General features: G+C 44.0%; 1 protein-coding gene across 1 annotated transcript in view; it reads left to right on the top strand.

Moving 5' to 3' along the window:
• LOC126148131 (uncharacterized) overlaps positions 1-18,063 on the top strand; it is a 32,705-nt gene extending 14,642 nt beyond the window's left edge. Inside the window, exons 4-5 of the mRNA XM_049915737.1 lie at positions 6,124-6,253; positions 18,009-18,063. Of these exons, the coding sequence (XP_049771694.1) occupies positions 6,124-6,253; positions 18,009-18,046 (168 nt within the window). The 3' untranslated portion in view covers positions 18,047-18,063. The remainder of the gene's footprint in view (positions 1-6,123; positions 6,254-18,008) is intronic.
• Positions 18,064-22,739: the final 4,676 nt, after the last annotated feature.

Genomic DNA, 22,739 nt, shown 5'->3' with positions numbered 1-22,739 from the left:
AAAATATCTTTCAACAGAAAGAAAGCCTGTAATATACGACTACTAAAGTGTTCAACGCAGAACATAAATTATAGCAAAACCTTCAAAGGAAAGGCACTCTGCTTAGTTTGCCATCTTTGCGAGTACAGCTCTGGAAAGCACGCCACTCTACCATTGCTTTCAGGAGAGTCCATACTCAAGATGTCTGTAGGCCAACTCTTCCCTGGCAGACCTCATCATAGTGCCTTGTATCCTTTTTAACGTACACCTCGGGTGACGAAAGCCATGGGATAGCGATTGGCACATATACAGATGGCGGTAGTATCGCTTACACAAGGTATAAAAGGGTAGTCCATCGGCGGAGCTTTTCTCAGATGATTCATGAGAAAAGCTTTCCGACGTGATTATGACCGCGCGATAGGAATTAACAGACTTTCAAAGCGGAATTTTAGATGGAGCTACACCCTTGGGAAGTTCCATATCGGAAATCGTTAGGCAATTCAATGTTCGGAAACGTTCTGTTTCCGAAATCGTTAGGGAATTCAATAGTCCAAGATCCACAGTGTCAATAGCGTGCCGAGAATACCAAATTTCAGGCATTACCTCTCACCACGGACAACGCAGTGGGCGACGGCCTTCACTTAACGACCGAGAGTATTGCTCGTCAGTGTGGGATCTGCACCAAGTCGGGTTGCCGGAGGCGATAGAGAAGATCCAAAGAAGAGCAGCGCGTTTCGTCGCAGGGTTATTTGGTAAGCGTGATAGCGTCACGGAGATGTTTAGCAAACTCAAGTGGCAGACTCTGCAAGAGAGGCGCTCTGCATCGCAGTGTAGCTTGCTGTCCAGGCTTCGAGAGGGTGCGTTTCTGGATGAGGTATCGAATATATTGCTTCCCCCTACTTATACCTCCCGAGGAGATCACGAATGTAAAATTAGAGAGATTGGAGGGCTCACGGAGGCTTTCCGGCAGTCGTTCTTCCCGCGAACCATACGCGACTGGAACAGGAAAGAGAGGTAATGACAGTTGCACGTAAAGTGCCCTCCGCCACACACCGTTGGGTGGCTTGCGGAGTTTAAATGTAGATGTAGATGTAGATGCAGAGAGCAGCGACGTTTTCGTGAGTTGTCAGTCCTAACAGGAAACCAACTCTGTCCGACATTACCGCAGAAATCAATGTGGGACGCACGAAAAACCTATCCATTAGGACAGTTTTGCGAAATTTGGCGTTAATGGGCTGCATCGTCAGACAACCGACGCGAGTGCCTTTGCTAACAGCACGGCGCCGCCTGCAGCGCCTCTCCTGGGTTCGTGACTACGTCGGTTGGATACTAGAAGACTGGAAAGGCGTGGTCTGTTAAGATGATTACCGATTTCAGTTGGTAAGAACGGATGGTAAGGTTAGTGCGGCGAGAACTGCGAATCCATGAACACTAGTTGTCAACAAAGCACTGTGAAAACTTGTAGTGACTCCATAATGGCGTAAGCTATCTCTACATGGGATGGTCCGGGTCCTCTGTTCAAAACGAATGGATCATTGACTAGAAATGGTTATGTTCGGCTATTAGGAGACCATATTCAGCCGTTCACAGATTTCATATTCCAAAATAAAGGACGAATTTTTTATTGATGTCAGTACGACATGTCACTGGACCATAACTGTTCACGATTGAAGAACTTGCTTGACAGTTCGAGCGAATGATTTGGCTTTCCATACCGCCCGAAACGACGCTCATCGAACATTTATGTGACATAATCGACAGGTCAGTTCATGCACAAAATCCTGCACTTACAACCTTTATGCAATTACGGACAGCAGCATGGCTTACTATTTATACAGCGGTTTCAACGGTTTGTTGAGTCCATGCAATGTCGAGCTGATGCATTAATCCGGGCGAAAGTACGTCCGACAGGGTGCTAGGAGGTATCGCATGACTTTTGTCACCTCTGCTGCAAACCCGAGGCAGAACCGGACGGCTTGAGGACCAACAGTTTTCAACAGGAAAGATCTTGAGTGAAAGGAACAACTTTGTTTCCACATAAGACATTTAGCTCATGCCATCGACTTCTTTAGTTATGTTCAGATATCTTTAGTGCAGTACAGATCCAACCATAAATCAAAGTAACGAGCCACCGGGGACAATTGTAATCACTGACACTAAAATATAAAATATCCATGAATAGTTTGCGTTATTTAGTGGATGCAGTTCACGTCCGCCACGTTACATTTCCATCTCTCCTATTTGACGTAGTATCATAAGCTGCTGGTTTATAGATTCATAACGCGTAGTACTGTTATTTGCGAGGGAGGGAAGTGAACCGCACACGGATCGTACGCTCGAGTCGCGTGAAGGGCCTTTGGTTTGCTGCATATGTCAGGCAAAATGCCGATTTTAAGTGGTTTCAAATCTCAGCCAAGGAAATACTTCAGGCGCGTTGTATCTTATGTATTTGACACCTATGTGCCTTACTACTGCTATCACATCAGACGAAACTTCCCTATCATAGAGGCCTTCAATGCACTCTTTCCACCTATCTCCTCTCTCCTGATGGCCGGAGTGGCCGTGCGGTTCTAGGCGCTACAGTCTTGAGCCGAGCGACCGCTACGGTCGCAGGTTCGAATCCTGCCTCGGGCATGGATGTGTGTGATGTCCTTAGGTTGGTTAGGTTTAATTAGTTCTAAGTTCTAGGCGACTGATGACCTCAGAAGTTAAGTCGCATAGTGCTCAGAGCCATTTGAACCATTCTTTCCTCTCTCCTCTGCATTTCGAAATAGAATTCCCATATGCTCTTAATGCTTTAAATTTTACTTAAGGTTGTTTTGACATTTCTATATGCTGAGTTAGTCCTTCCGACAACCATTTCGTCTTCGATTTTGCCTTAATTTCCCTGCACTTCCTATTTATTTCGCTCCTAACTGACTTGTATTTCTGTATTTCTTAATTTCTGTGAAAACTTTGTACTTCCTTCTTTCGTCGATTAGCTGAAGTATTTCATCTGTTAGGCGTTGTTTCTTCACAGCTCCTTTCTTGCACTTGCGGCACTCTTTCCATCTTCTGTGATTGCCCTTTTTCAGATGTCCATTCCTCTTTAAGCGAACAGCCTACTGGGCTATTCATTATCGCAGAATATATAGGCTCAGAGCACTTCAAACGTGTGTCTATATTCCTTAGTATCTTCATATCCTCCTTCTTTGTGCATTGATTCTTCCTTATTACTCTCTTAAATTTCAGCCTCTCGCCCTATAGCGTCATAAATTCTCTTACCATAATAATAACGGTTCAGGCACCTTCCACGAACCATTTTAACACAAATCTGGAGGGATTCATTGTTTTAGCGAAGGTGCAGATTTTTTGCGCGGAACTGTAAGTGATGTACGAGATTGGTCGACAGGTTAGTAGTTCGTTCGGCGGTGTGAGGCGATGACGGACGTTTCCACAATTCCATTCCAACATGCGTAAAGATCAGTCAAATTATAATACATGCATTAATTGCCTGAAAGGTGACTTGTTCGCAGTAACTGTAGGAAAGTCATCGAGTAAAAGCGAAGTGAAATCTGGCTTTCTTCAAGGATGTGTTATAGGCACTCTGCTGTTCTCAATCCATATCAAAGATTTAGGAGACAATCTGACAGCTCTCTTACATGTCTGGCAGCCGATGCTGTCGTTTACCGTCGCGTAAAATCATCAGTATATGAAAACCAACTGCACATTTAGCCAAGATATCTAGTGTGGAAAATGTGGATTAGCTCTAAACAATGAGAAATATGAGTACGAACAGGAATCACTTGAATTTCGGTTGCACGACAAATTGCACAAATATAAAGGAAATCGAAAGGATGTCAGTTCAACTAAACACTTGGGGATTACTATTACTGACAACTTGAACTGGAACAACGACGTAGATAATGTTGTAGGAATGGCCAACCAGAGAATGCGTTTGGTTGGCAGAATGCTTAGAACATTCAACAAATCTACTAGACTGCCTGCACTACGTTTGTCCGTCCTCTTCTGAAGAATTGCTGCGCTGCGCTGGATCCTTACGAGAGAGGACTGACGGTGTGTATCGGGAAAGTTCAAAGAAGAGCAGCTCGTTTTGTATTATCGCAAAACAGGGGAGTGTGTACCGCGCATATCATAACCGAGTTGGGGTGGCAATCATTAAAGGCATTTGCCGTTACTGCGGTATCTTTCGATGAAATTTCAGTCACCAACTTCCTTCTCCGAAAGAGAAATGTTTTGTTGACACCCAGACCTACATAGCGAAAGTGAGTAATAAAAGGAGAGAAATTAGAGCTAGCCAGAAAGGCTATGGGCGTTCTTTTACCCCGCGCGGTGTTCGAGAGTAAAACGGTAGGGAAATATCCTGAAGGTGATTCGACGAACCTCCTGCCAGGAAATTAAGTGTGAATTGCAGAATAGTGATGTAGATGTAGACGTAGATGGTTGCAAACTGGATGCATGTTGTTTCTGGCTGACTCGTAGCCTGCCACAGGCATCTCCCGAAGTGTATGTACCAGGACTCATAAAACCGAGCGGCCTCAATACCGGGTGTTGATCGTCTCCATGCACGGATTGTTACAACCTGCGAACTCATCGGCCAGCCTTCTCATCAACACGATGTTGCTCACGAGTCTAGGCACTGTCAGTATCCCGGATCAAAGTTGCCACTGCACAATCTCGACAAGTGTCACGGGAAAAGCCTATTGCCTTCACGTCACAGCTGCTATACATATGAGGGGCGTTCAGCAAGTAATGCAACACGTTTTTTAGAAATACAGGTACGCTATATTTAGGATTTCAATACGGAATATTATTCCCCATCCTCTCGGCTACAAAACCATATTTCGACATAAGCTCACTTCAACTCCTTACCGGGAACGCCTGTATACCAGGTATGCTGCCACTCTGCTGGTGACGTCGGAGTCAACGTATTACTGCGTCAGTAACCTCACCATCGTCTTCGTACTGCTTCCTGCGGTGTGCATAACTCACTGTGCCAAACAGATGGAAAAGGGAAGGTGAGGGGTCGGGACTACGGAACGGAAAACAGTCCAATGAAGTTTTGTGAGCTCCTCTCGAGCGCGCACAGTTACGTGAGGCCTTGCGTTGTCATAGGAAAGGAGAAGACCCTTTGAATTTTTTGTGGTGACGAACACAGTGTTCTCATTTCTCCAGTTTTCTGAGTATGGGACAATCCGCTTCAGAGTCGACCGTTTCACCAGGAGGGAGGACACGAAACAGACCGTCGGCATGACTTTACCGTCTGAGCGTGCCACTTTGAGATTTTTCTTAGGAGGAGAGGTGGAGTGACGCCACACCAGGGATTGGCGTTTTGTTTCCAGTTCGCAGTGATAAACGCATTTTTAATCGCCACTGACGATGTTCGACAAAAAATTTGTCATGATAAACCTTGTAACGCGCAGGTAATTCCGCACAGATGGTGCTGCCTGGCAACGAGGGACTCAGCGGGCACAGCCTCTTGAAGACTCAGATTGCACCACCAACAGACACGTCCATCTAAGCAGTGAGATGTTTGACTGTGATCTTTCGACCACCTCGAGTAAGAGTGTACGCACGTTCCAGCAGTGCAGAAGAAATGTGTGCGACCGACTGACACGCGGGAGATCGGACAGGTTTACGAGACCTTGCAGTAATGACAGACGCCTCGCCCATCTCACTGCGCTTACGTTCACTGTCAGATCTCCGTATACTTTCTGGAAGCATCTATTAATATCTGCGATGCTCTGGTTTTCCGCCAATAGAAACTCTGTAACAGCTCTCTGCTTGGAAGGCACATCCGTTACAGGCGCCATTTTGAAGGGTACGAATAGCGCCACCACCGATCGGAACTTCATGAAACTATATGGACTGAAGCGGAAATATTCCACGATGCCCCACAACAAATTCCGCATTTTTGTAACTAAAATTGGATGAGAAAAAAAGATGGGTTGCATTACTCACTGAACGCCCCTCGCAGTTCAGTTATTCATGAGTGCACTTTTTTTTAATTTGCTGGGTTTATCGCTTTATAAGTTGTATGATACATATTCGAGTTTTGGCGCTGATAAATATGATTGCATGCTAACGCAAACAGCAGTAGTAAACATACGGAAAACCAGTGCTGAGGGCCGCTGTGGTGAGCAGGTGGAGTCGGCGGACGCGGTGGAGCAGGGCTCGGAGCGGCAGCCCGGCGGCTACCGGCTGGACGTGGAGCACGCGGCCAGCTACTCGTGCGGCGGCGGCGAGAGCGTCGCGCTCACCCTCACACTCACAGGTGAGGCCGGCGCGGCGCAGCGCAGACCACAGCAGTCAGGCACTTGTTGCGCTAGCAACAGGTGTCGCCAAACAGCATGTCGCCCAACACACTTGGCGTTATAACGCTTTCAGAGTGACCGGTGGAAACTATCGACCACGTCACGTGGCACTCACTATTATCTACTTTCAGGACGTTTTAACTGTCGATATTACTGTCAGGTCTGCATCCGGATCTAATAGCGCCTTGACATAACGGCGGACCTTTTATACGCCACGGAAAACCAACAGCGCGAGCCCCACAAATCGTTGCTGCTAGCCCCTTACACAAAGTAAGGGTACAGAGCCCCACGGTGAAAGTTGGTCGAAACGCTAGTGAGTATCTGGATCAATAAAATCTGATACATCTCTCTCTCTCTCTCTCTCTCATATATATATATATATATATATATATATATATATATATATATATATATATATATATATATGAGAGACACATGTCCACATAATATATATATATATATATATATATATATATATATATATATATATATATATATAAAATGAGCTGTAACATGAAAATTAAGCGTTTCCGAACATAACATATATATATATGTTATGTCCGGAAACGCTTAATTTTCATGTTAGAGCTCATTTTAGTTTCGTCAGTATGTACTGTATTTCCTCAATTCACCGCCAGTTGGCCCAATTAAAGGAAGGTAATGTTGACTTCGCTGCTTGTGTTGACATACGACTCATTGCTCTACAGTGCTAGCATCAAGCACATCAGTACGTAGCATCAACAGGTAAGAGTTCATCACGAACGTGGTTTTGCGGTCAGTGCAATGTTTACAAATGCGGAGTTGGCAGATGCCCATTTGATGTATGGATTAGCACGGGGCAATAGCCGTGGCGCGGTACGTTTGTATCGAGACAGATTTCCAGAACGAAGGTTTCCCGACAGGAAGACGTTCGAAGCAATTGATCGGCGTCATAGGGAGCACGGAACATTCCAGCCTATGACTCGCGACTGGGGAAGACCTAGAACGACGAGGACACCTGCAATGGACGAGGCAATTCTTCGTGCAGTTGACGATAACCCTAATGTCAGCGTCAGAGAAGTTTCTGCTGTACAAGGTAACATTGACCACGTCACTGTATGGAGAGTGCTACAGGAGAACCAGTTGTTTCCGTACCATGTACAGCGTGTGCAGGCACTATCAGCAGCTGATTGGCGGCCACAGATACACTTCAGCGAATGGTTCATCCAACAATGTGTCAATCTTCATTTCAGTGCAAATGTTCTCCTACGGATAAGGCTTCATTCCAACGTGGTCAAATTGCAAATTTTCACAATCAACATGTGTGGGCTCACGAGAATCCGCACGCAATTGTGCAATCACGTCATCAACACAGATTTTCTGTGAACGTTTGTGCAGGCATTGTTGGTGATGTCTTGATTGTGTCCCATGTTCTTCCACCTACGCTCAATGGAGCACGTTATCATGATTTCATTCGGGATACTCTGCTTGTGCAGCTAGAACATGTGGCTTTACAAGTACGACACAACGTGTGGTTCATGCACGACGGAGCTCCTGCACATTTCAGTCGAAGGGTTCGTATGCTTCTCAACAACAGATTCGGTGACCGATGGATTGGTAGAGGCAGATCCATTCAATGGCCTGCACGCTCTCCTGACCTCAGCCTTCTTGACTTTCGTTTAAGGTGGCATTTGAAAGCTCTTGTCTACGCAACCCCAGTACCAAATGTAGAGACTCTTCGTGCTCGTATTGTGCACGGCTGTGTTTCAATACGCCATTCTCCAGGGCTGCATGAGCTCATCAAGGATTCCATGCAACGGAGGGTGGATGCATGTATCCTCGCTAACGGAGGATGGTATCCTGTAACAAAGTGTTTGAAGTCACGCTGGTACGTTCTGTTGGTATGTGTTTTCATTCCATGATTAATGTGATTTGAAGAGAAGCAATTATATGAGCTCTAACATAGAAAGTAAGCGTTTCCGGACACATGTCCACATAACATATTTTCTTTCTTTGTGTTTGAGGAATGTTTCCTGAAAGTTTGGCCGTACCTTTTTGTAACACCCTGTATATATATATATATATATATATATATATATATATATATATATATATATATATATATATATATATATATATATATATAGGCTGGTCCATTGATAGTGACCGGGTCAAATATCTTACGAAATAAGCATCAAATGAAAAAACTACAAAGAAGGAAACTCTTCAAGCTTGAAGGGGGAAATCTGATGGCGCAATGGCTGGCCCGCTAGATGGCGCTGCCATATGACAAACGGATATCAACTGGGTTTTTCAAAATAGGAACACCCATTTATACATATTCGTGTAGCACGTAAAGAAATATGAATGATTTAGTTGGATCTCTTTTGCGCTTTGTGATAGATGGCGCTGTAATAGTGACAAGCATATGGCTCACAATTTTAGACGAACATTTGGTAACAGGTTGGTTTTTTAAATTAAAATACAGAACGTCGGTAGGTTTGAGCATTTTATTTCGATTATTCCAATGTGATGCATGTACCTTTGTGAACTTATCATTGCTGAGAACGCATGCTGCTACACCGTGATTACCTGTAAATACCACATTAATCCAATAAATTCTCAAAATGATGTCCATCAACCTCAATACATTTGGCGTTACGTGTAACAACATTCCTCTTTACAGCGAGTAGTTCGCCATCCGTTATGTTCGCACATATATTGACAATGCGTTGATGCATGTTGTCAGGCGTTGTCGGTGGATCACAATAGCAAAGATCCTTCAACTTTCCCCACAGAAAGAAATCCGTGGTCGTCAGATCCGGGGAATGTGCGGGCCATGCTATGGTGCTTCGACGAGCATTCCGCCTGTCATGAAATATGCTATTCAATTGGTTGGTTGGTTGGTTTGGGGAAGGAGACCAGACAGCGTGGTCATCGGTCTCATCGGATTAGGGAAGGAATGGGAAGGAAGTCGGCCGTGCCCTTTCAGAGGAACCATCCCGGCATTTGCCTGGTGTGATTTAGGGAAATCACGGAAAACCTAAATCAGGATGGCCGGACGCGGGATTGAACCGTCGTCCTCCCGAATGCGAGTCCAGAGTCTAACCACTGCGCCACCCCGCTCGGTTGCTATTCAGTACCGCTTCAACCGCACGCGTGCTATGTGCCGGACATCCATCATGTTGGACGTACATCGTCATTCTGTCATGCAGTGAAACATCTTGTAGGAACATCGGTAGAACATTACATAGGAAATTAGTATACATTGCATCATTTAGATTGCCATCGATAAAATGGGGCCAAATATCCTTCCTCCCACAATGCTGCACCATACAATAACCCGCCAAGGTAGCTGATGTTCCACTTGTCGCAGCCATCGTAGATTTTCCGTTGCCCAGTAGTGCATATTATGCCGCTTTACGTTACCGCTGTTGGTGAATGACGCATCGTGGCTAAATAAAACGCTTCAAAAAAATCTGTCATCGTCCCGTAATTTCTCTTGTGCCCAGTGGCAGAACAGTACACGACCGTCAAAGTCGTCGCCATGCAGTTCTTGGTGCATAGAATATGGTACGGGTGCAACCGATGTTGATGTAGCATTCTCAACACCGACGTTTTTCAGATTCCCGATTCTCGCGCAGTTTGTCTGATACTAATGTACGGATTAGCCGCGACAGCAGCTAAAACACCTACTTGGGCATCATCATTTCTTGCAGGTCGTGGTTGATGTTTCACATATGGCTGAACACATCTTGTTTACTTAAATAACGTAACTATCTGGCGAACGGTCCGGACTCTTGAATGATGTCGTCCAGGATACCCAGTAGCATACATAGCACATGCCCGTTGGGCATTTTGATCACAATAGCCATACATCAACACGATATCGACCGTTGCATCAATTGGTAAACGGTCCATTTTAACACGGGTATTGTATCAAGAAGCAAATACCGTTCGCACTGGCGGAATGTTACGTGATGCCACGTACTTACACGTTTGTGACTATTACAGCCCCATCTATCACAAAGCGAAAAAAGTGGTCTAAGTAAAACATTCACATTTCTTTACGTACTTCACGAATATGTAAAAAAAATTGAGTCCCTATTTTAAAAAAACGCAGTTGATATCCGTTTGACCTATGGCAGCGCCATCTAGCGGACCAACCAAAGCGCCATCTGGTTTACCCCTTCAGGCTGTACAAGTTTCGTTCTTCGTAGTTTTTTCGTTTGATGCTTGTTTCATGCGATATTTAGCCCGGCCACTATTAATGGACCACCCTGTATACAGGGTGTTACAAAAAGGTACGGCCAAACTTTCAGGAAACATTCCTCACACACAAATAAAGAAAAGATGTTATGAGGACATGTGTCCGGAAACGCTTAGTTTCCATGTTAGAGCTCATTTTAGTTTCGTTAGTATGTACTGTACTTCCTCGATTCACCGCCAGTTGGCCCAATTGAAGGAAGGTAGTGTTGACTTCGCTGCTTGTGTTGACATGCGACTCATTGCTCTACAGTACTAGTATCAAGCACATCAGTAAGTGGCATCAACAAGTTAGTTTTCATCACGAACGTGGTTTTGTAGTCAGTGAAATGTTTACAAATGCGGAGTTGGCAGATGCCCATTTGATGTATGGATTAGCACGGGGCAACAGCCGTGGTGCGGTACGTTTGTATCGAGACAGATTTCCAGATCGAAGGTGTCCCGACAGGAAGACGTTCGAAGCAATAGATCAGCGTCATAGGGAGCACGGAACATTCCAGCCTAAGACTCGCGACTGGGGAAGACCTAGAACGACGAGGACACCTGCAATGGACGAGGCAATTCTTCGTGCAGTTGACGATAACCCTAATGACAGCGTCAGAGAAGTTTATGCTGTACAAGGTAACATTGACCACGTCACTGTATGGTGAGTGCTACGGGAGAACCAGTTGTTTCCGTACCATGTACAGCGTGTGCAGGCACTATCAGCAGCTGATTGGCCGCCACGGGTACACTTCAGCGAATGGTTCATCCAACAATATGTCAATCCTCATTTCAGTGCAAATATTCTCTCTACGGATGAGGCTTCATTCCAACGTGATCAAATTGTAAATTTTCACAATCAACATGTGTTGGCTGACGAGAATCCGCACGCAATTGTGCAATCACGTCATCAACACAGATTTTCTGTGAACTTTTGTGCAGGCATTGTTGGTGATGTCTTGATTGTGCCCCATGTTCTTCCACCTACGCTCAATGGTGCACGTTATCATGATTTCATACGGGATACTCCACCTGTGCTGCTAGAACATGTGGCTTTACAAGTACGACACAACACGTGGTTCATGCACGATGGAGCTCCTGCACATTTCAGTCGAAGTGTTCGTACGCTTCTCAACAACAGATTCGGTGACCAATGGATTGTTAGAGGCAGACCAATTCCATGGCCTGCACGCTCTCCTGACCTCAACCCTCTTGAATTTCAATTATGGGGGCATTTGAAAGCTGTTGTCTACGCAACCCCGGTACCAAATGTAGAGACTCTTCGTGCTCGTATTTTGGACAGCTGTGATACAATACGCCATTGACTAGGGCTGCATCAGCGCATCAGGGATTCTACGCGACGGGGGGTGGATGCATGTACCCTCGCTAACGGAGGACATTTCGAACATTTCCTGTAACAAAGTGTTCGAAGTCACGCTGGTACGTTCTGTTGATGTGTCTTTCCATTCCATGATTAATGTGATTTGAAGAGAAGTAATAAAATGAGCTCTAACATGGAAAGTAAGCGTTTCCGGACACATGTCCACATAACATATTTTCTTTCTATGTGTGTGAGGAATGTTTCCTGAAAGTTTGGCCGTACCATTTTGTAACACCCTGGATATATAATGTCGTGATTGACAGACTCGTCACCGACCATCCCAAAACTGCTAAGGATTCAAATTTGAAATTTGGAGAGTATGTGGATCTTATATTGTAAGCATTGTTTAAGGAAGGGCTTTTCGAACTTTGACTCCAAAAGGGGTGAAACATTGAATGAAATGCCTGTAATGCCGCTGTTAAGACAATTTTGGAGCAAGAACTTCGAATATTGTATTCGGTTTTTGAGATAGGAATAAGAAGCACGTATTTCAGCATTTTTCTTAAGTCAATCACTAACGGGATAAAATAGAGGCTGAAAGCTTTTCTGAAAGTAAATCATTATTAAAGAACTACTTACGCGTTTTTAAAACTACCGCTCTGAAAATCGGTGTTTTACTTCTCTGTTAGAAAAAAAAGAAACGTGTTTCAATGATTTTGGAGGTTTCACCCCAGGGGTGAAGTAGGAAATGAAAGTTTTGTGAAATTATTTCATTATGAAAACATTTTAAAAGATAAATCAATGCAAATTAGTATTTGGCGTCTCTGTTATAAATACACAAGAAGGCTATTCACTGTTTTTTTTTTAATGTAATCACTAAATGGTATGAAATAGGGGATGACAATGAAAGAAAAAATCTTATAAAAGATTTTTAAAGCTATATCTATGAAAATGGCTGTTGCATTCCTCGGTTAGATATAAGGTTATATGTATTAGAGGATTAAAGTTTCCACAGAAATACCGCCAAAAGGACGAATAAATAATGATTAACAAAAATCTTGGACTCCTTTTTGGTGAGAAGTACGTTCGGGAAAGAAGATGCTTCTATGGCCCCAATTAGCGTGAAAAGTTTATGTGTTGCAAATTGTAAGCAACACAAAAATTCGATCAAAGAAGAACAGAAATAACAAAAATCTGCGAGACCATACAGTCTACGCGAGCGAAGCAGCGGGCGCTAAACCAGTTAATTAAAAACAGTCTAGATTGCGAGGCACTTTTTTTTAATAGATGACAGGTTTCGATCATCACATGATCATCATTACATTCATGGACAATGGCTGCGCACGCGCATCTATGTGGTTGAAGGTCTGAAGATGTCCATGTGATGAACGAAGCCAGTCACCTTGCAATAAATGTCTCTCGAGATCTAGCCTGTTTTACAATGAATTTCAAAAAGTAGATTGTGATCGCTGACATTCTTAAACAATGTTTTCAAAAATGGTTAATCTCATTATAATATTAGCTGGTTGTCTAATTTCGAGTGCTTCGTTTAACACACAATCCCAACAGCGAAACGATAGTTGCCCCTGCGTCTCGAATCCTTCGAAATTAGACTGACAGATAACATTATACTGAGAGACACTACATAACATTAAAAAAAGAAAACGGGATTTTACTCTGTCGGCAGAATGTATCGATCCATATAGTCGCTAGCGATTCGTCGTTTCTATTACTTGCACCATTATTTCTTGGTATGTTCACTTTTTGTTGATGATTTCTGACGCACACGTTGTTGGGCTTCCGTGGCATATAATAGGACCACCGTTCTGGGTAAGATCAATCTCAGGCGAAATTAGCAAATGGTGTTCTCACTTGAAGATATCGTCCAGCTTGGCCGCTGAAATATTCTGTCGTAGTGTGCGTGTAGGATCCAGGAATCATTACATTTAGACCTATAGTATAGCGATTCCATTTTGAATAGTTACACTATCCGCAAACGCTTCAAAAACTTATGCTCACTCTCACGTCGCAAATACAATACGCTAGAGTTGGAGTACACATATTCCGTCCCGGGGGTGGCGACATCTGCCCACCCTTTAAATTAACCAGGCTAAATATGTTAATAACCATGTGGACCTTTCGCCGATGCGACACGCAGGCACGAAACAAGAAAGCAGAAGATTCATATTCGGTAATTTCCTTGATTAGTGCACACACATTAACCTGTTTCTTTGAACCATCATCTACTCCCCCCCCCCTTCCCCAGTCATGCTTCTACCCTTATTATACGTACTAAAATTTGCATAAAATGTTTCTCGTGTATGTATGAAGTTTTTCAAGATTGTTTACAAATCATACATGATTATTCTCATAAACGTAATTATAAAAGTCCGCAGAAAATGATATTCTTCTCGCGAATGCAGACGTTTATCAGAAGTTTCACCAGCAAAAACTTCGACCTTTACCCACTGCAGCGATAAATATAGAGGACAACGTTACGGAAACCGCGTGTGCTTCACGTATTGTTTCACTGCTTTTCATCGTTATGTAATTACTTGGCAGATTTTATAGATTACAGAACAGTTATTTGTTCCTTCTTCTTATCTATTGTTTGAAGATGACCACTGGCTGGGCGGGACCTGTTGCGACATTTTAAAATTTGCATATGATCTTTCGCAAGAAATATGAAAGAAATAAAGTAATGTAAGTCAATCACTCCAAAACAGTATTCTCTTTATTCTAAGCACGTAATAGATTTCCGTCATGGTCTTTCGACCTATTCAAAGTAATTGTTTTCCGGGAAGACATTTAGTACTGCTGCGCAGGATGTCTTCTAATGACCACTGCTAACGAAATTGTAATTAAACCAGTAGATTGTCTTAAGATTATAGTCTCCTAAGCGATAACGGTACGAATGGGGAATATATTTAATAGCAAACTGCTTTGTTCTCTGAAATTTTTTGTTAAATGTAGCATTACGTCTGCTGGTTGATACAGGGACGTAAGTTTATGCGCACCCTTATAGCGTGGTTCGTCCAGACGAACGCGCACGCAGCTCCAATTTCTGTCTAGGTAGATTTTAGTTTCTTGTCTACCACGGCTAATATACCAGATCCTTTTCCCATTCACCCACCCTTGCAGTTTTTCTCCACATATCCCACTACTGACAATTTCGAGTTTTAGACACTTTTCTGCACCTTGATTTGCGTGAACTCTAATGCTTGTATGAACACTTCAAAAACTTGTCCGTTGTTGCAGAAGCATTTAATCATTAGAATATTAATAGTCTCATCAGCCATGAGCACGTACGTTCACATCGATGAACACAAATTAACAGCTGCAGGTTCTTTCTTAGAGGAACGACTAATGAACGTATATGGGAACAATATTTATTTTATTTATTTATTCATTTTACCTCATTGGATTACATCGGACCAGGGTTTGACACCAGATTTACCTAAGATATTATACAAATTTTGATGTGGGAGATAGTAATAAAAGAGGATTAAAAGAAATGAAAATGTTCTCGATGTATGTGGAGACAATGTGAATAAACAGTACTGACTCAAGATTAATAAAGTTACTATTGGCAGTAGTTCCACTACCGCTGAACTTGCTGCTCCACTAAAACACACATCAAAAATAGTTTTGCGTCACCCCGGTTCCCAGAACTTATGAAGATAGACGTTGACTGTGGACACTGTATCACAGACACAGTCCCTTTGACTGTTCAGAGATGCCACTAAACCCGCCGAAAGATGTAAACAACCATGCACGAACAGCGCTTATTACAAGGAGGGGGTCCGACAGCCCGTCAGTTCCAGTTATTCGACCAGGAAGGAGGTGCACAGCTCATGTTGTCTGTAGTTCAACCATGACTAGACGGTCAATACCGCTGTTCGATCGCGTCCGCATTGTTACTTTGGGCCAGGAAGGGCCCTCAACAAGGGAAGTGTCCAGGCGACTCGGAGTGAACCTAAGCGATATTGTTCGGACACGGATGAGATACAGAGAGACTGTAACTGTCGATGACATGCCTCGCTCAGGCCACCCAAAGGCTACTACTGCAGTGGACGACCGCTACCTACGGATTATGGCTAGGAGGAACCCTGACAGCAACGCCACCATAATGAATAACGCTTTTCGTGCTGCCACAGGACGTCGTGTTACGACTCAAACTGTGCGCAATAGGCTGCATGATGCGTAACTTCACTCCCGACGACCATGACGAGATCTATCTTTGCAACCACGACGCCATGCTCGACCGCTCAGGACTGGCATAACGTTCTCTTCACCAAAGAGTGTCGCATATGCCTTCAATCAGACAATCGTCGGAGACGTGTTAGGAGGCAACCCGGTCAGGCTAACGCCTTAGACACACTGTCCAGAGAGTGCAGCAAGGAAGAGGTTCCCTACTGTTTTGGGGTGGCACATGGGGCCGACGTACGCTGCTGGTGGTCATGGAAGGCGTTGTAACGGCTGTACGATACATGAATGCCATCGTCCAACCGATAGTGCAAGCATATCGGCAGCATACTGGCGAGGCATTCGTCTTCATGAAAGACAATTCGCACCCCCATCGTGCACATTTTGCGAATGACTTCCATCAGGATTACGAAATCGCTCGGCTTGAGTGGCAGGCATGCTCTCCAGATATGAACGCTATCGAACATGCCTGGGATAGACTGAAAAGGGCTGTTTTTGGACGACGTGACCCATCAACCACTCTGAGGGATCTACGTCGAATCGCTGTTGAGGAGTGGGACAATTTGGCCCAACAGTGTTTTGATGAACTTGTGGATAGTATGCCACGACGAATACAGGCATGCATCAATTGAAGAGGACGTGCTACTGGGTATTAGAGGTACCGGTGTGTACAGCAATCTGGACCACCGCCTCTGAAGGTCCCGCCGTATGGTGGTACAACATGCAATGTGTGGTTTTCATGAACAATAAAAAGGGCGGAAATGATGTTTACGTTTATCTATACTCCAATTTTCTGTATAGGTTCCAGAACTCGCAGAACCAAGGTAATGCAAAACTTTTCTTGATGGGTTAATAATAATAATCGTAGTAGTTGTTGTTGTTGTAGTAATAACAGAGTGTCAATACAAAAAGTGTTTATACATGTAGAAAATTTATATATTTTAACATAGCGAGTCCTGAGGCAGGCAGATTTACGTAGACTGAACTAGCTAAGAGAATCCGAAAACGAGGAAGATCTACTTGGAAATAAGTATGTAAAGATATAAGGAATGCTACAGGCACAAAGGTAAACATTACTGTTTCTTCATAATATTTGTCGTTAACAGTCTTTTGGGATAGGATATGTTGTTCGGTTTTCTGGTGTAATAACAGAGGTCATAACGAATTCAAGTTCCTGCTGGTAAAAACTACTTGGAGCTGAGTGATGGAGCGTATCAGAAAGGATTTTTCTCTTGTTATTCTTACAAGAGCAATATATGGGGGACAGTATACAGTGTATGGAAGTCTCTGCGTCTGTCTGCTCGCAGCCACGATGCTGAGCGTATGATGTCAAAGATGACCGAAGAGTCGAACGTCACACATGTATCGAACAGAAGCGTTCACAGCAAATTACAGGCGCCGTGTGCTTTCCTGAGAGGGACCTTGCTGAATAACACCACTGTAAACAACAGTGGGAAGTATAGCCATAGATACAAAGTGTTTCCTATTTGAGAATTTCTTTCATGCCAGTTATCTGTGGAATAACTTCTTGTAACATAGGATAACCTATTTAAGAGTTTTATTGAGACCGTACCTCTTTAATTTTATGGACATATGAATTCATTGACTCCCTAAGGAGTCAACTGAGATCCTGGATTTGCTACAACAAACCTGAGACATCTCTTACGTTCTTTTCGTCGGATTTCAGATTCACGTGGTGATTTACTCCTTTCCTTGTTTTTAATTTTCTGTGCTGACAAGCTATACGTAAACGTGGTAGTTCAATTTAGGTTTTCGAAAAAAAAACTTTCTATGGAAAACAAATTGTCTGCATAACTAGTAGATACCGAATCATTTGTAATATCATCGATCTTTGCACCCGACAACAACTAGTGAGAGATAAGCTTTGAGGTGAAACGAACTGTTACATCATCGTAGTATGAGAAAAAGACATTAATTTTAACATTTTCTCATGCCCACAGCTCCTGTGTTGCCGCTTCCAAGTATTGGAAAACTATAAGAAGAGGTTGAAGGTAAGTAGTAGAGCACTTGCAAAACATATTTTCACTTCTCTTTATTTTCTAAGTTTATTTACCAACATTTTATATACACTCTCAATCACACCTCGGACTGTACTGTAAGTAAACAGTATAAAATCTTACCTAAAGAACTATTACTAGACTATCTTTAGAATTGGAATAATAAAACTTTCTTTGAGGATATACACTATGTAGTCAAAAGCAACCGGACCCCTGGCTGAAAATGACTTAGACGTTCGTGGCGCCCTCCATCGGTAATGCTGGTATTCAGTATGGTGCTGTCCCACCCTTAGCCTTGATGACATTTTCCACTCTCGCAGGCATACGTTCAATCAGGTGGTTTCTTGGGGAATTGCAGTCCATTCTTCACGGAAATCTGCACTGAGGAGAGGTATCGATGTCGGTCGGTGAAGCCCGACACGAAGTCGGTGTTCCAAAACATCCCAAACGTGTTGTATAGGATTCATGACAGGACCCGGTGCAGGCCAGTCCATTACAGGGATGTTGTTGTCATGTAACCACTCCGTCACAGGCCGTGCATTATGAACAGGTGCTGGATCGTGTTGAAAGATGCAATCGCCATGCCCCAATTGATCTTCAACAGTGGGAAGCAAGAAGGTGCTTAAAACATCAGTGTACGCCTGTGCTGTGATAGTGCCACGCAAAACAACAAGGGGTGCAAGTCCCCTCCATGAAAAACACGACCACACCTTAACTCCACCGCCTCCGAATTTTACTGTTGGCACTACACCCGCTGGCCGATGACGTTCACTTGGCATTCGCCGTACCGATACCCTGCCATCTGATCGCCACGTTGTGTACCGTGATTCGTCACTCCACACAACGTTTTCCCACTGTTCAATCATCCAATGCGTACGCTCCTTACACCAAGTGAGGCGTCGTTTGGCATTTACTGGCGTGATGTGTGGCTTGTGAGCAGCCCCTCGACCATGAAATCCAAGTTTTCTTCCCTCCCGCCTAACTGTAATAGTACTTGCAGTGGGTACTGATGCAGTTTGGAATTCCTGTGTGATGGTCTGGATAGATGTCTGCCTATTACGCATTTCGACCCTCTTCAACTGTCGGAGGTCCCTGTCAGTCAACAGACGAGTTCGACCTGTACGCTTTTGTGCTGTACGTGTTCCTTCCCCTTCACGTTTCCACTTCACTATCACATCGGAAACAGTGGACCTAGGGATGCTTAGGAGTATGAATATCTCGCGTAAAGACGTGTGACACAAGTGACACCCAATCGCCTGACCACGTTTGAAATCCGTGAGTTCCGCGGAGCGCCTCATTATGCTCTCTCACGACATCTATTGACTACTGAGGTCGCTGATACGGAGTACCTGGCAGTAAGTGGCAGCACAATGCATCTAATATCAAAAACGTATGTTTTTGAGGTGTCCGGATACTTTTGATCATGCAGTGTATCAATAACTCAGCACGATATATTCGGTGTAACGGCTTACATAAGTGTGACAAATCGTTCAGCAGTAATCTTTCGATACAGCAAGCAACCATCAAAAACTTCACACCATAAATGTGCGAATACATGCACAACTGCATAAACGTCATATTTTTTCCTACGTAATTATGCTTCTCAGTAGACCATAAAATATATGAATTCCGGGAATAACTCTCCCAGTGATCTGAAAGACGTAAATAATTTATATTAAGTAGTTTATGAGATTTTGCTTTGGTTTTGCCAAATTTCCAACACGATAACAAAGCTCTGATGGCCACCTTTATCGTGAGGCATAAATACACTGCTCAGCCAGAACATTATGACCACCGACCTGCTATCGATATGACTGATTCCAGGCGATGGCAGCGTCACCTCCCGAGGAATGACTGCTAGTCAGACACACGCAAGGCCCATGTAGTGTCAGTGGGCGCGCTGTCCGTTTGCAGAATGGGGAAGGCGTACGATCTATCTGATTTTGACCGAAGGCAGATTGTGGTGGCCCCGAGACTTGGCACGAGATTTCCGGGAACTGCACAATTTGTCGCGTGTTCGGGCAGTGCTGTGGTAAGTGTCTTCAGCACGTAGGTTGGACGGCCACTACTAGTTACAGATGTTGGACGTCGTAGGCTGGGCAGTCTGGTAAAACACGACAGGCGACGAACTGTGGCAGAATTAACATCAGACTTTAGTGCTGGGTGGAGTACATGTGTTAAAAACCATTCAACAGCCTAGATCGCATAAAATATTTGTTTATGTAAAGCAGCCACTTTCAACAAACTTTGCCGTCATCTTCAGGTCTTAAGAACTTTTTGTTGTAAAACATGTTCATTTTACGCTGAATCTCACCAACACTTCAAGTGGATAAAAATTAGCACATTATAAATGTTCGTTGTTGCTAAAGTATTTAAAACGCCTGGCATCTTGTGCGTGAAACATTTTGGCGGTAACAAATCGATATAAAGTGCTGATTTATATCCACTCGACATCTTGTTCGTGAGGTTCAGCGTAAAAAGAACATGTTTCACAACAAAAAGATTCGGAACCGGTCGTCTTAAATAAAGAAATATTTAAATATTGTATATGGTCTTGGCTGTTGAATAGTTCAGTACTCTCAAAATCAGAAAATTCGGTGTATACATGTGTCTGAATACACAGTGCCCAATACTTATAATAATGGGCCTCTTCAGACGACGACACATGTATGTGATAATCTCTTAAATAAAGAAATATTTAAATATTTTATGCGGTCTTGGCTGTTGAATGGTTCAGTACTCTCAAAATGAGAAAATTAAAAGTGTGTCTGAATACAAAGTGCACCGAACACTCCTAATAATGGGCCTCCGCAGCCCACGACACATCTACAGGGTTATTACAAATGATTGAAGCGATTTCACAGCTCTACAATAACTTTATTATTTGAGATATTTTCACAATGTTTTGCACACACATACAAAAACTCAAAAAGTTTTTTTCAGGCAATCACAAATGTTCGATATGTGCCCCTTTAGTGATTCAGCAGGCATCAAACCGATAATCAAGTTCCTCCCACACTCGGCGCAGCATGTCCCCATTAATGAGTTCGAAAGCATCGTTGATGCGAGCCCGCAGTTCTGGCACGTTTCTTGGTAGAGGAGGTTTAAACACTGAATCTTTCACATAACCCCACAGACAGAAATCGCATGGGGTTAAGTCGGGAGAGCGTGGAGGCCATGACATGAATTGCTGATCATGATCTCCACCACGATCGATCCATCGGTTTTCCAATCTCCTGTTTAAGAAATGCCGAACATCATGATGGAAGTGCGGTGGAGCACCATCCTGTTGAAAGATGAAGTCGGCGCTGTCGGTCTCCAGTTGTGGCATGAGCCAATTTTCCGCGGGCTACGCGTGAAACTTGCCCGCACGCGTTCAACCGTTTCTTCGCTCACTGCAGGCCGACCCGTTGATTTCCCCTTACAGAGGCATCCGGAAGCTTTAAACTGCGCATACCATCGCCGAATGGAGTTAGCAGTTGGTGGATCTTTGTTGAACTTCGTCCTGAAGTGTCGTTGCACTGTTATGACTGACTGATGTGAGTGCATTTCAAGCACGACATACGTTTTCTCGGCTCCTATCGCCATTTTGTCTCACTGCGCTCTCGAGCGCTCTGACAGCAGAAACCTGAAGTGCGGCTTCAGCCGAACAAAACTTTATGAGTTTTTCTACGTATCTGTAGTGTGTCATGACCATATGTCAATGAATGGAGCTACAGTGAATTTATGAAATCGCTTCAATCATTTGTAATAGCCCTGTATATGCTAATTACTGTTAACACCACGACACCGGCATCTACGACTGAAATGGGCACGTGACCATCGGCATTGGACGTTGGCGCAGTTTCACAGCGTTGTATGATCTGATGTATCCCGATACCCTCACCATGCCGAAGGGAAAGCGTGAATCCGTTGTCTTCTAAAGGAACCGCTCCTTCATTGCGGGATTGAGACAAGCTGGCGGCCGCTACTTTGAGCTCCGCGGAACATTCACACTGGCGTTCATGGGCCCAGTGAGGCTCGCGCAAGGCACCAGGACGTCCACGGAGACTCGTACACTGGTCGCACACCACGTACACCCCTTCATGGTGAGCATGTTTCCCAACGGCAATGTCACTTTTCAATAAGGTAATGCGCCATGTCGCAAGGCCTAGAGTGTGAAGAAATGGTTCGAGGAACACCATGGAGAGTTCTAATTGAAGAACTGACTCACAGCTCGCCAGTACTGAGCCTAATCTAACACATCTAGGATGTGATTGAACATGGCGTCAGTTTATCCCCCACTCCCCGGAATTTACGGGAATTAGGCAAGTTGTGTGAACAGTTGTGGTGCCAGCTCCCCCCATCGACCTGCCAAGGCCTCATTGCTACCATGACACGACGCGTCGAAGCTGTTATTCCTGTGAAAGGTGGGCATACCGGCTATTAGGTAGGTAGCCATAATTTTCTGGCCGATCAGTGTTTAGGTTTACAACTTTGTTACCGCCTTTTTTCCCCGAAGATGCTGTAGTGTGACAAACTTACAAAAACTATACGGTTCAAGAGACTCTCCATCGCTGCTCAACACTTTCTTCAAACTTTTGGGCAGCATACGAATCTCACACTGTAAGAACTGGGCGGCTTTTGACGTGATCCATGAGCCAATCCTATTTTGCACTTGTTCATATGACTGGA

This window comes from Schistocerca cancellata, chromosome 2 (assembly GCF_023864275.1).
Source record: "Schistocerca cancellata isolate TAMUIC-IGC-003103 chromosome 2, iqSchCanc2.1, whole genome shotgun sequence".
NCBI lineage: Eukaryota > Metazoa > Arthropoda > Insecta > Orthoptera > Acrididae > Schistocerca > Schistocerca cancellata.
Note: the sequence above shows the minus strand (reverse complement) of the source record. Positions and strands in the feature narration are given on the sequence as shown.